Source organism: Grus americana, chromosome 1, assembly GCF_028858705.1.
Source record: "Grus americana isolate bGruAme1 chromosome 1, bGruAme1.mat, whole genome shotgun sequence".
Taxonomy (NCBI): domain Eukaryota; kingdom Metazoa; phylum Chordata; class Aves; order Gruiformes; family Gruidae; genus Grus; species Grus americana.
In genome coordinates, this window is record NC_072852.1 from 39,126,512 (window position 1) to 39,140,879 (window position 14,368).

At 39.9% G+C, this 14,368-nt stretch overlaps 1 protein-coding gene across 11 annotated transcripts in view; it reads right to left on the reverse strand.

The window, feature by feature from the left end:
- GRIP1 (glutamate receptor interacting protein 1) overlaps positions 1-14,368 on the reverse strand; it is a 328,500-nt gene that overhangs the window by 71,266 nt on the left and 242,866 nt on the right. For all 11 annotated transcript variants that reach the window (XM_054816101.1, XM_054816071.1, XM_054816125.1 and 8 more), the window contains exons 3-7: positions 12,440-12,575; positions 11,353-11,498; positions 7,789-7,872; positions 6,848-6,923; positions 5,338-5,483 (exon numbers count right to left, since the gene is read on the reverse strand). In XM_054816101.1, the coding sequence (XP_054672076.1) occupies positions 5,338-5,483; positions 6,848-6,923; positions 7,789-7,872; positions 11,353-11,498; positions 12,440-12,575 (588 nt within the window). The remainder of the gene's footprint in view (positions 1-5,337; positions 5,484-6,847; positions 6,924-7,788; positions 7,873-11,352; positions 11,499-12,439; positions 12,576-14,368) is intronic.

Genomic DNA, 14,368 nt, shown 5'->3' on the forward strand with positions numbered 1-14,368 from the left:
AAAGGAGGGCTAAGGAGAATCTCCATCGTTTATTGGATGCAGGGGGAAATATCGTGACAAAGGCTGAGGAAAAGGCTGAAGTACTTAATGCCTTCTTTGCTCAGTCTTTAATAGTAAGACCAGTTGTTCTCTGGGTACCCAGCCTCCTGAGCTGGAAGGCAGGGATGTGGACCAGCATGGATGTTACATCCAGTTGGTGGCCAGTCACAAGTGGTGTTCCCTAGGGCTCAGTACTGGGAGTAGTTCTCTTTAATATCTTTATCAATGATCTGGACGAGGGGATCGAGTGCACCCTCAGTAAGTCTGCAGACGACACCAAGTTGGGTAGGAGTGTTGATCTGCTTGAGGGCAGGAAGGCTCTACAGAGGGATCTGGACAGGCTGGATTGATGGGCCAAGGCCAACTGCATGAGGTTCAACAAGGCCAAGTGCTGGGTCCTGCACTTGGGTCACAACAACCCCATGCAGCACTACAGGCTTGGGGAAGAGTGGCTGGAAAGCTGCCTGGCGGAAAAGGACCTGGGAGTGTTGGTCAACAGCTGGCTGAATATGAGCCAGCGTTGTGCCCAGGTGGCCAAGAAGGCCAATGGCATCCTGGCTTGTATCAGAAATAGTGTGGCCAGCAGGACTAGGGAAGTGATCGCCCCCCTGTACACAGCACTGGTGAGGCCGCACCTTGAGTACTGTGTTCAGTTTTGGGCCCCTCACTACAAGAAGGACATTGAGGTGCTGGAGCACATCCAAAGAAGAGCAATGAAGCTGGTGAAGGCTCTAGAGCACAAGTCTGATGAGGAGTGGCTGAGGTAACTGGAGTTGTTTAGCCTGGAGAAAAGGAGGCTGACGTGAGACCTTCTTGCTCTCTACAACTACCTGAAAGGAGGTTGTAGCCAGGTGAGTGTTGGTGTCTTCTCCCAAGTACAAGCGATAGGGCAAGAGGAAACATCCTCAAGTTGTGCCAGGGGAGGTTTAGATTGGATATCAGGAGAAATTTCTTCACCAAAAGGGTTGTCAAGGACTGGAAGAGGCTGCCCAGGGAAGTGGTTGAATCACCATCCCTGGAGGTATTTAAAAGACGTGTAGATGTGGTGTTTAGGGACATGGTTTAGTGGTGGACTTGGCAGTGCTAGGTTAATGGTTGGACTTGATGATCTTAAAGGTCTTTTCGAACCTAAATGATTTTATGATTCTAAGAAACACCCACTGAAGAGATGAGAGAGAAAGATTTTGTGTGTCTCAGGTGCAAATGGCTAACAAAAGCTTACATTTGTGCAAAAGTCCTGGCAGTAGCTAATAGTTTTGTTTAACTACAGCATCCTTCATTCAAAGATTACCTCAGCAAGAACATCCAAGATTTAAAGAGTAGATCGCTCAAAAGCTGAGCAGCAGCAATTTATGAAGCAGAGCTACATAAAAATGTTATGGGCCAGAATTTAAACTCAAGGTAGCCATTACCTTTCAGACTAAATATGGAGGATTACCCAAGCAGATGCAACCCCAATTACAGAGACAACAGAGACCCCAGTAGCATCATGGCAGATTTTGGAAAACCTGAAGAGAAACTGCATCTGCTCTGCTTCCAAATAAATGTAGTGATGAACTATAAACTTTTATTTCTCGTTTTAGACAGGGACAGTGTGAATCTCTGTTTGCAGCTTGTTATTGGCATTGCATTCTCATTCTAATTCTCTCTCTGAGGATGCCTGACCTACAGTTCTCAAGCTGTGAGCAGCTCATTAGGACACTTCATCCAGACCACAGCCTCTGCCAAACAGTGAGAACTTCAGTCTTCCCAACCTAAGTTTATTGCTTGGAATTAATGTTTGCTGTTTGGCTGCCACAGAAAAAGATTCAGGCTGCAAAAGTCACTGCTGACCACCACTCTGCCTCTACTCCTTCCCCTCCATGAGGGATGCAGGTGTCATATGGCACAGAGAGAGCTGCAATATTCAGACCTCTCCCATCACTAGATGAAAATAGGTGACCCACATGACCATAAAGGTTGGACACTTCAGGTGTAAGGATTACAAAGAAAAGTGATAAAACCCACAAAGTTTATGTTACTTCCACACGGCTGTGCATAGGGCAATTCATCATATCCATCTTCTCTGCAAACACTAAAGCGCAGCATTATTAAAGCCTCACAAAATTAAAAAATGCAGGTAGTCTCCTCTAAAATCAATAAAGAGTATAAGCAACCACATTGCTTCATGATCGGAGGAGGTGTTTTGGAAAACAGAAAGACTTGTGGAAGACTGCTACCTCCACAACTTCAACTGTAACTTTTATCAGGTTATCAAATATTTTCTCAGAAATTATGTTCTCCTATTCTGTTCAGGGATTATCTTGGTATTTCCAAACTCCTACTATTTCAAAGTCTCTTTGAAACTATACAGCAGTACACTCCACACATCAACCTAGAAACATTTCCACCATAAAAAAAATAAGTAAGACTCAACAAGCTAATAACATCTCTTCCAAGAAGCTGAATTGACAAGTTTACTTCCTAGGACCTGGCTGAGCAGGATACTTCAGGATGTATTTAAGCAAGCACAAGTGTAACCCCAGAGAGTTCAATGGGACTAGCCACATCTACATTTATACACACTTAATTACCCTGCGCAGAACCCCTTGATGCTTTTTTTACTCCAGTTTGTCTAGGTTCCAGAACCAATAAAATATACAACCTTCCCTGGTGATCTCTTGAAAACTTCAGGTGAAGGAACTAAACTTCGAGAAATATATCACCTTTGAAACAGCTTATGCTTACAGGAGTACAAAAAGTCAGTTACACACTACAGGACTGTAGTTCAGGATTATTTTTTCATCTAGTGTAACCTTTTCAAATTAAGTTCCAATTTCATGCTATCAGAATATATTTTATGGCTCTTTCCAATTCTGGCCACATGGAACGCTACTTTATAGGATATAACCATCTGCTAACAGAAGAGAAGATATTAAAGCAAGTAACGGTACAATTATTTCTCTGGAAGTAAGATATTCTACTGAAAGTTTATACTAGGAGGACCCTATAGATTGCACCAGACTTTATATAACTTTTGGATTGTTGCCCCCTCTCAGCAGGCTAACTACTAGTGTCAAGCATCAGTAACTGATAAGCCCCCTTACCCAATGCTCTTCCTCTTGTTTTAGCGTATTTTTGTATTCACATCAAGCCTGAAGCAGCATTATAAATAGCTTGTCTCGTGGGTAACGTAAGAGTCGGGGAACTGAGTAACATTTCTGTAATTCTTAAATTTCTGTTCATGGCTCATATCCTCCCTTTCACATTACTCCCAATGTTGTCTTCACTGCTCTTGAGCAGAGAAATAAGGGAAGGTTCAAATCAGCACTGTTTTCCTGGGCCAGGAATTAATGGATTTGGATGAGTGATTTTCAGCCTTTGTGCCATGATCACAACATAACTGCAAAAAGCAAAGAAAGCTTCCCAACAAAATTTTTCACACCACTGCCAGAAAACTATGCAGGGCATGTAAATTGGAAAAACAATCAAAACCTACTGGGGGCTAGATAAAATCTAACAAAATCACAATGTATTAGAAAGAGAGCCTACTGGATCCCTCCTTATTTCTTCTTGCAGACACTGCAGGACCACCACCCCACACATTTACCCGGGTTTGATTCTCTCTTCCTTCCTTCTTTCCGACTAGACAAGTCTGAAGCTCTTCTACCTCCTTAAGTTTCCCCAGGATAACACATTCATTGCCAGGAAGGCAGGAACAATAAATTCAGATTTGTTACTGAGAACAAAAGGGAGATAGCAGAGTTTGTTCAGAGAGAGAATGACATGAAGAGACTGCCTGGTAGGTACTGCCTGTACAGTTATAAGCCTGCAATGTCCAACTAAGACCTGTATCCTCCTGCACTGAGCTCTATCCAGATAACACTGAAAAGAAGGTTCCTGCCTTGAGCAACTTGCAATTTAGAGCACAACAGAGCTTCTCATCATGTGGTCTTGTCCTCACACAAACTTGCCAAGATTTCTAAAAGATCCTCAGTGAAATTGCAGCCAATTCTCTCCCTGGGGTATACAGGAGAACAGGGATGGGATTTTTCTCTGAAATGAAAGCCTTGCTGGGAACTTTGTCTAAAGCCAAGGGTTCTTTTTTCAACGAGATCTCGCTTTTAGGGAAAGTGGAGCATAAAGAATCTGGTTTTAACTGTGATAATAGATAGGGTTTGGACATCCATCATCTTCCAAAGAAAAAGAAGAAATAAATGAAAACATCTAAATTCTAGTCCTCTTCAGGTTACAAGATCACTCGCATTTCCATTTTCTACATGGGAGGTTCCTGCCCAGATGCTGAGCTGTCTTCACCTTTCTGGACATGAACCTTGCATGAATGTCCAGCAAGCCTGCCAGACGCCATGCAAACCTGTCACTCCATTCTTGATAGTTAAGTAAACAAAGATATATATTAGAATAAAAAAAATACATCTGTGTCTTGGAGAAGAACTAAGAGGGCTGTTCCAGATTAAACAAATATCTGACATAATTCTTCTAAGTATTAATCTTTTCCAAGGCTTTGAAGTTTGACAGTGCTGTTTCACAAATTCCTATGAGGCTGCTTTACTGCTAGGCTAGAAATCTGACTGTGGAACCAAGGAGGAAAAGAAGAGAAAGATCCCCAAACAAAGAAGAAATATTTCAGTCTGACTGGTGCGTATTTCTATTTCTTGCTGCCATGAATTTTGTGTATTTTGCAAAAATGGAGGGGAGATGACACCTCCCAAAACAAACGGAAATAACTGAATCCCAAATCTGTTATGAAAAATCATCTGCTCTCCTTTACTTTCCAAAAACCTCCCATATCTTCAGTGAGTTCAATCAAAGTTTGTATAAAGCCTAAGCTCATTTTTCAAGCCATGATGTGCCACCTCTGCATTTCTTAACAAATTTTGTTTTCCCCATTCTTTTCCACGTGGCAGTTTTGTGACTTTTTAATAATATCTTGGCCACCTAGCAGCACTGGCAAAAGGCAAAATAATTCCTGTAAGAGCAAGTAAACCCCTCTTTCATGTGACATAGAAATGCTTACACTTCATTAACCTTTATTATAAACTAGTCACTGGAAAAGTTACTTTGCTAGAATCCACGCTATGGTTTCACTCCACAAACCATGAAATGTCAGAATGCTAAATTACAGTAAAATACTGCTCACCTCCTTATGAACCCAAGATTAATGATACGGTGCGGAAGGGAATAGCAGTGCTACTAGGAGCGTAACAGGTCACGATCACTTCTAAAATAGCTCATCAAGAACAGGCAGCAAAACATCACAGATGGTTCCCAGAACTAAAGCCCCACTCCTCAACCTACCCATCACTGAGACATCGTATTCAACCAGCAGTGTCGCCTCCTGCCCGCATTGTTTCAGAATACTCATGGCTTCAGCATGTGTCGTTCCCAGCAGTCGGATCCCATCAACACTCAGCAGCCTGTCCCCGGGTTTGATTGTGCCCTCTCTGAAGGGAGATTAAAGGAATGATATTTATTAATATAAGAGAAATTGATTTGGAGATAATACCTTTTTTTATGCAAAGTGATTCTCTCACACCCTCTCTGACATCCATCCCTCTTGCCTTAACACTTAACATTTACTTTGACGGTGAGAACATTCAGAGGGCGCAGAGGAAAGGAAATTACTTTAATTGGAAAGTCAGTGACTGGAAAACAGCTTAACACATACCTAAATAAGTTGTGTTAAATTGCAGCTAAGTATAGCTTTTGCTTCAACATATGCTTTCTTTCTGCCTTGTCCACACAACTCCTCTTTCATACACAAACACCTCCTCCCTGGGTATTTTCTTAAAAATAAATACGAGGTGCAAACCACATGGGTGAAGAAACAGATTGCAAAATATGAATGTCCATTTACTGATTTTCTTCAAAAATATCCCTTACTTGGATAATTCCATTTTTCTTTTCTTCCCACCTAAAAATAATTTGGCTATAAGTGTACACTGTCTCCCAGGCATATCTCATACCATATTCAGAATCATAATAAAAAATGAAGTACTAATGTTCTCAGCTGAAGAATCGGGGAGAAAACCAAGGAAGCAAGGGGGATGAGGGTGGGAAGAAAGGGAGGGACAAAAGACAAAAGCTGTCTTGAAATGTCTGCTTCTCAGTTAATGCTTCCAAGGTCAAAAATGTCAACGTAAGCTACAGAAAAATCATCTGCTTTAAAGAAACTGGCCTTTAAGTTTCTTTAATGGTTTAAGGACACAAATGTCATTTTTGAAAATATAATTCATACATATAAATAAAGTCAATATTCTTTCTTTATATAGATACAAGATAGTATTACATACAAATATGTTCATTGGGCAAAAGCATAAATCTGTACTCAGTTGGTCAGGTGAAGTTATCTGTGAACTCACATGCAGATATGTACAAACATCTTAAAATAATAACACAACCACATCCAAACACAAGACGGTATTTTTCTGAAGTGCAAGAGAAGATGATTGTGGTGTTAGAGTATAAAAAGCATAATTAAGAGCTACACCAGTTGTCTGAAGGCTGCAAAAAATGTGCTTTGACCTACTGCAGGCATTTGTTCTAATTATTTTAGGTTGATTTTTGAAAGTGTTTAATGGGAAAGTCTTGAAAATGCAACATACTAAATTAAAGTTCACACACACCATGATGTGCTGAGCCTCTGTGGTTGCCTATTACTCTTATTATTACAATTAAATGCATAAACCATGCATTTCAAAGGAACAGGTTTGAATATGTCTACTTCACAAATCCTAACTTCTGTCCCAAATAATTCACCTTTCTCCATTTCTGTTTCACATGCACTACAGAGAAAGATGAATTGTACCTGTCAGCAGGCCCTCCAGGTCTAACACATGTTATTACAACAGGACGAGATTTATTTCTGTCATCATGTGCTCCACCTAGAAAGGGAAAAGTGAGAGAAAGCACACCTTCATTTTATGTTTTTTTATGAAACCTCATTTTCAAGAGGCAAGTCTAAATCTTGCAGTATGCACACTTACAGATGAGCTAAAAAGATCAAAAAATGGCCAAGCCACTAATATGAACCTCCACTGAGTTTTATCTTAAATAAAATTGACCTAATGTATGGTATAGATGATTCTTTATAAAATATTTCTACAGAGTAATTCTTAATAAATGTATATTCTTTTCTTAGAACTGCTACTATGCAAATCTGATCTCAGTGTGAAAACTTACCGTTCTGCAATGTTTGCTGCACAGAGAAAAAACATCCATACTTCATGTATACTCAGAATAATGAGTGGCCACTAAGAAATTTATATATTAAATTAAAAAACCCCCAGTTTTCCCTGAAGAAATTAATAATTCATTATTGAGGTATATTATTTAACAACTGCATGTTTTCTTCTGTTCTCTAAGTCAGTGATAATACTTTTGTTGTACAATTCCAACTGTCCGCACAATTAATCAGATTTCATACCTAATTTCTACAAATACTGTATGTGAATCTTTTTTAAGAACTACAAGCCTCCTGCTGATTTCAGTGGTAGCAGAATCTGGTCTTACGTGAAACAAAGTTTGTTATGTTCTTGGCATAGTTGATTAATTATTGTTATTCCATAAACAAAAATTAGAGCAGTTTATAAAAGCAGTACATTAATGTATGGAAAAATTAATACATAAATCACATAGATTTTTACAAACTGTAAGCCACAAATCTTAAATGATTTTTTAGTGTCATGAAAACTTCCTGCTTTTTTTGGCCAGTTTAGAAAATATAGTTCACACTTAATGGTAACTCACCTCTTATTACAAATCCAAAAGTGTTCCCCTCTTTATGTAAAGTAACTTCCACAGTTCTAAAGATGAGACCTGATCCTTGTACAGCTAAAAGGAAAAAAAAAAAAGAAAAAAATTCCAGAACGTAATTATTTTTCAAATTATACACACAGATTTGCACCTTTTCCAAGTTAAACTAGCTAATGTGTTTCTGGTCATACAATTGGAAAGACTCCACTACAGAACAGTCAGATTAAAGACCAGTAATTAAATACAACTCATCCTCTTTTTGAAAGAATTGTGGGCCAGATATTTTGCAGATTGCCAATGGCTGGGAAAAAGAGCCATAGATGCATATAAGGGCTGAGGAATCTGAGCCTTACTGTTTAAATTGTGGCATAATTTTGCTTTTCTTATAGTTACAGAAAACAGCTAGAAAAGATGGAAACACACAGTGAGACACAAAAATGACAAATGAAATTCTTAAAGCAACCTATGGAGTTGGTTGTTCGGCCATGAAAACATTTATTTGTACTGCTTAAAGTCAAGACAGTCAAGATTCTTAGGGTGTATCTCTAATCTCAGCTCGCTAGATTAAGATGAAAAAAGTATTTTGTATCATAAGGGATTTGTTATTTTTTCCTTTTTCAAAATATACATGCTCTCTCATCATTGGTGAGTAAAAAAAATCTTTGACTTCTAGTCGAGCCAATATTTTCTCTGTAAGCACCGGAGGAGTGGTGCACAGCTGGGTTAGGAGGTGAGAAGAGTAATGCACAAACACATTTGGGTGTGATATTCCACTTTGCAGAATTTGAAACCACTGCTGTTAAGAGACCAACGGCCAGTTTACTATTAGCTTTTACAGGAAAAACTTTGGCTAAGTGTGAGAACTCCTTTTTCCAAAGGGACACTGGGCAAAATCACACACACGCACACTTCCCAGCTTCCAGTAAGATACTGCAAACAGCACAACACATAAAGATTGAAAAAAAAAAATCCTCTATGAAATAATGTTCTGTGAGCAGCAGAACTCACGAAAACGAATGTCCTTTAATGCTCCTGCCTGCAATAATCAGTTTCCCGGTCCCCATTAAGATACCCTGAGGGAGCAATGGACACCACAGGCTACACAGCTGGGGAGATGTGTGCTGCCAGCCACGAGCGACCCCAAGCAGAAGTTGTGTCTCCCCAGCACTGCCTGCCTCTCTTTCTGAGGACTCCCCTGGTCTGGGACTCTCTCTACAGCTCAAGTGTCAATTTTCATGAAATGTGCTGTAATGTACTTTTTTTTTTTTTTTGGAGTCTTTCAATCCCCTGTTAAAAAAGTTACTGCAGGGAACCAGAAGACTGAGCCAGTAAAATCACATAAATCTCATTTCCTTAGGAAAATAGATGAAAGATGGCCCTCCAAAGCATTGCTGTGTATTGCAGTAATTCCTGCTACAGCTTGAAGATCAGGACCATGTTACTGAAGTCCATGCAGTTGATTCCTTTTCAGCTAGAAATATTTTACTGCCCAAAAAGGAACAAATTATGGGGAGGAGAGGACAACTCTTGCCTTCACTGCTATCAGCTGAAAGTGTCCCTGCACATAGCTTGAGCTGAATCTACACTTTGTAATCTACTTGGTGTGGCCCGTAACTTCCACTGGGGACAAGCAAAGCCTGTAGTTCAGAAGCGAGGACCGGCAATGCAGCGTCCTTCCACTTGGACAACAGCCATTCAGGTGGCTGTCCTTCTACCCCAGCCACAACCTGGGAGGGGAAAGAAGTCCGTAATCTTCAGCAACAACAAAAGGCAGATGTGAAGTAGGCATGGCTCACATTCCAGTTTGAAACGTTGAGGTGGCTAGTGCTGAAAATAGCAGCTGGATGCTCCTGCTGTGAACACTGCCAGACAGGGAAGGAAACACCAGGGAGAGTGGGATTACTACTGCTCAGACAGGCTTAATCCATCATTATTAACGTACTGACATTTCCCCACTCTGAAACTGTGATAGTCCTCTCTCTGAGGGAGCAACCACGAGACCAACAGTAGAATTTCATTATGTATGGGACAGGGAAGGAGGTGTCAGGACTTCACCACGTGACCTACTGGAAAACGTGGTGTAATGAAGGCACTCTGTCTAGCTTGTTCACTAGAAATTAATGGGAACAACTAGACTGCTAATTATCTCCAACTTTATTAGCTATGCTTGTATGAAGGGGTCAGAAATTCCAAGGACTTAAAGAAAAAAGTATGACTGGTACTGTATTTTAGCATGTTAAAATCCTGTTTCAGTGGACAAGAGTGGCACACATGCCAAAAGTGGGTGAAATGGAAGGAAGCCCACTTGAGTAAGTGCAAAACAACACTCATAAACCAACCACATCTCCAGCAAAATAATTCTGAGCTCAGCTGACTTCATTAACTCAAATACTGTGTTTTTGAACATGAAGTTCACTTACCACAAATGAACACTGATCAACAGAGAACATTCAAAACATACTAAGATGGTTGTCAGGAGGTCATACAAGCAACCTAATATGTAATTACACTAACTCTCCAGCTGCCAGAAAGCAATGGGGAGTTCATCCTTTTCTGAGCACCAAAGAGTGTGATGGATTTTTTGGCTTCTACTGCAAGGAAAATCTTTATTTAAGGAGACAAGAGCTTCCTAGCTGGCTCTGCAGATTTTTTTGGCCAAACACCAGCAAACCACATCTTCTCCCCTCCAGTAAGCAGCATGAAGGAGCACACACTCAGGTATGACTGGTACAGCCCCCTTGGTGCCAGGCAGAGACCTGCCACTCACTCCTTCATTTTAGGTCCCAGGTTTCCAACTCACCATTTCTCTAGCTTTCGCTTCATACCTGTTAGCTTCAATTCCCACTGATTTTCTCCTACAGACACACAGTCACAGATATAAGCATAAACAGAAAGAGCAAAGCAGAGGCGAGGAAAACATTCAGTAGCACTCTGTGACTCTGGTGTCAGCATAAACTTGTATTTAGAAGACAATCCTGCTCAGTGAGAAGCCCTTGTTTCAGTCACGCAATTCTTGCAGGTTTATGTATCCCCATAGCCTACTCCACTGGGTCTTCTGCTCTAGAAATGAGATGTCGCCTAAAACTGATGTCAGAAAAGCCTGGAAAAGTCTCAAAGTATGTTGTTTATCTGGGAGAACAGGAGGTGCTGCAAGTGAGAGAAGGAAAGAAAAGGCAGAGGCAGAACTTGCAGATATTCATTGGTCTCATCTCAGAAGATCTTACTGTAACAAGATGGATTCTCTTGCTCTTGAATCTATTTAATCTAATTCCCAGTGTTCAAAACTGTGAACAAACAAACAAACAAACATTGGAGGTTGACAACTGTGCTCTGCCATTGGCTGGACTTGTGCTACTAAAACACCTGAGCATCTCTGAAAGCATCCCCCTGTACTGCCAGTTTTTGCATACTGCTTCCAAGCTCTGCGATAAGCCAGAGGAAAAAAAAAAATGTAAGAAAACAACTACTACCAAAAATGAAGATCACCAACCATGCCCATCTCACCACTGACAACACGTCTGCTATTCTGCATAGGTTTCAGCTTGCTCTATTACTTACAGACTGGAGGCAGCTCATACTCCACTTCTAAAACAACCCTCTCGCCAACGTTCTTGAGCAGGCTGATGATCTCATCATGGCGAAATTTGGTCAGGTTGATTCCATTCACAGATTTGATGTAGTCACCTACATCCAGCTGGTCACTCCTAGGAAAAAGTACATAGTCCTTTTCTTAAAGACAGATCTGCTGGCCCAAACTAACTAAATCCTTTAAATTATTGTATAGCAATGGTAAGAAATATTTCTTCCATTCATCTAGATTAAAACAAGGTAATCTTTCAAACAGAAAGTGGCATTTTAAGATCTTAATCTAGTCTAGCTTGTTAAATATTAAAATAACATTGTTGCATTATTAATTTCTGATGTACAAAAGCAGCTTTACAATAAAGGAGTTGGATGATTTGACTGGTTTGGGCAGAGGATCTGGGAAAACGTCTTCTTCGTGTACCCATCTTTCTCTCTCTCTTTGGGAAGTGTCCAAAACTATATTTTTTGGACAATATTTGCCTTTACAACTAATATCACAGCTACAGGAGATAGGCCACAGCCCAAAAGCATATGTTGTGCTCAGTTAGTTGGAATGATTTAGCTTAATCTTTATCTTTTGACGTGTTTCACTCATGAATAACAGTTTTTTGGCTTCCACTGTAGTAGTAAGAAAGGTAGCTATGACTTTAGACTTCTTTTTAATCTTAAAACCAATTGATGAAGAGGTTTTTTAATTAAATTATGGTAGTACTATGGTTATGTTTTCAATTTTACTTTTTCCCCTCAGTATTTTATACTTCTTCTCCCAAGTTTTTGTTCAAGGAAAAAAGGAGAAATAAAATTTATATAATTTAGAAGAAACTTAATTAGTTTTATGATGACTTTCACATATCTCATCGGTATTTCTGGTTTTTATTAAAGTAGCCTTGAGGGAAGAGGGGGACCAGCTGTTGCCGTTTCTCTCTGAGCTTCTCCGGTCTGATGGACTGCCATTACAGATGCATCTAGTCACATATTTGTTAGTGACCTTTCTGATGCGGTAAGTATTTCTGAAGCAATCACATCTTATAATGCATTTTGTGGCTTGAGATGTGGTTACCTAGCAGCGATTCCTCCTTGACGAAGGTTAGATACTCTTGGTTTCCCATCCTTGTCGATTCCACCCGATACTGTAAGCCCTAGGGTGGTGCCTTCTTTTTTCATTAATTCAACTATTGTTGAGCCCTTGAATTCCTCTGTTGAAAGAAAATGATTGGCATTATTAAAATTTAAGTGATAACACAGATGTTGCCTTTCTAAAATGTCATCTACTTTCCAAGAAAATCACTGTGTATGTTAATAAGAAATAACGTGTACATCTGGAGATTCTTTATGTTACAATTCACAAGTTCTGTCTGCAAGGCTCTGCATATAGATAAATCTGAGACATATGTTCTGTAAAAGGTTATTAAAAAGTATGCCAATGTGCTAGTATACTATACAGAGCCAATAAACACGAAGACTGGCAATGCTTACAACTAAAGGTAGTTGTTTCACATTTTTAAAAAGCTATCTTTTCTCATTGTCTGCTTTCTCCCCCCAAACCCTATGTTTTATAAAGTATTTCAATTGATTAACTAAACAGAAGGGTAAAAGACACAATGATATAATGGTACTAGAAAATTTTAGATCCAGACTCACTTTGAGGCCACTAGTAGATGTCAGTGTTAATCAAAACAATTGAACATAACAAGAATCCAGATGGAGATTAAATGTATCAGATCGTAACAGTTTCACTCCTTATTCTTACACAAATAGATCTCCACTATAACTCTCTGAAATCTCTGCAGAACAGGTATAAAGTAAGTGAAGGGCTTTCATAGTCACAGCTACATATAAAATTTCCCTCACATGCTGTCTGGGACACCCTCTCCTGCAGTTTACCCATTTAGCATTCTTGGAAAATGCCAAGCTAATCTCACAGACCTCAACAAATGCGGGTCATCTGCAACAGAAAGCCTCGAGCTCTCGAAAAGAGACATCCCTACTGCACATGGCTGGACAATGCAATCTACACATGCACAGTTCCAGCAGGGCTGCAACTGTTTGGAAAGCCATGAGGCAGTCATACCTCATGTCCAGTGTTTTCAGTCAGAGAAGACCTATTAAAACCACCAGCTGCCCAGGTATTCTGGAAAAATGCATGAAGTCCTAAAGATCCACCTAGAAAATGATGAAATCCTGGAAGGATCATTCATCTCCCTGGTCCTTTTCAGCGTCAATATGCAGCTTTTAGGTGAATTGGTCAGATACAGCCATCATATATGCACTGTAAACGAACAGTATGTCTGCACTGCACTAGCAATCTTGCTGTGGCAGCATGAGATTTAAAGACGAAAAGCCACCTAAAACCCAAGCATCTTGTATACATTCATATGTTCACCAGTAAGGTCTAGAATAAGCACTATACAAACAGCAACAAGGCTCTGTCAATATGTTTCTGTATGACTGAGAAGATGACCTAATACATCTTGACCTCAAGATGAAGAACAGCTGCCCTGAACAAGAATTGCCAAACCTGAACAAAACAGGGATAACAGTGGTGGGCAGAGGAAAGCATTCAGAAGAGCCTCCAGCCTTGGTGGAGTATCCTGTAAGCCTTGGTAGTACTTCTAATAGGGTTAACTGCTGAATCTTTTGCACACGTAGCATTATCCTATGCAATGGTCCTATTCATTTCTAGATGGCTGACAGGCTTTTCTTTCCATTCTAGGTGATGATGACCTCACTTCAGTTATTCACATTTTTATCATTACACATCATGACTTAAGTGCTTGGGCAAGAAGTTTCTAAAGCTTCTACTAAGACAAAATTCTGCAGTGTATTCGGTCAGCAATTGGGGTTGTTGAAATGAGTATTTAAAAAGTATAAGGTGTATTTCTAAAAAGAGAAGATTACAAGAGACTGTGGGACTAAAAACATGCCTCTATCCAGTCAGAAGCAGACAGTAACACAGCTACCTGCTGCATTCTCCAACTTGGCTGACACC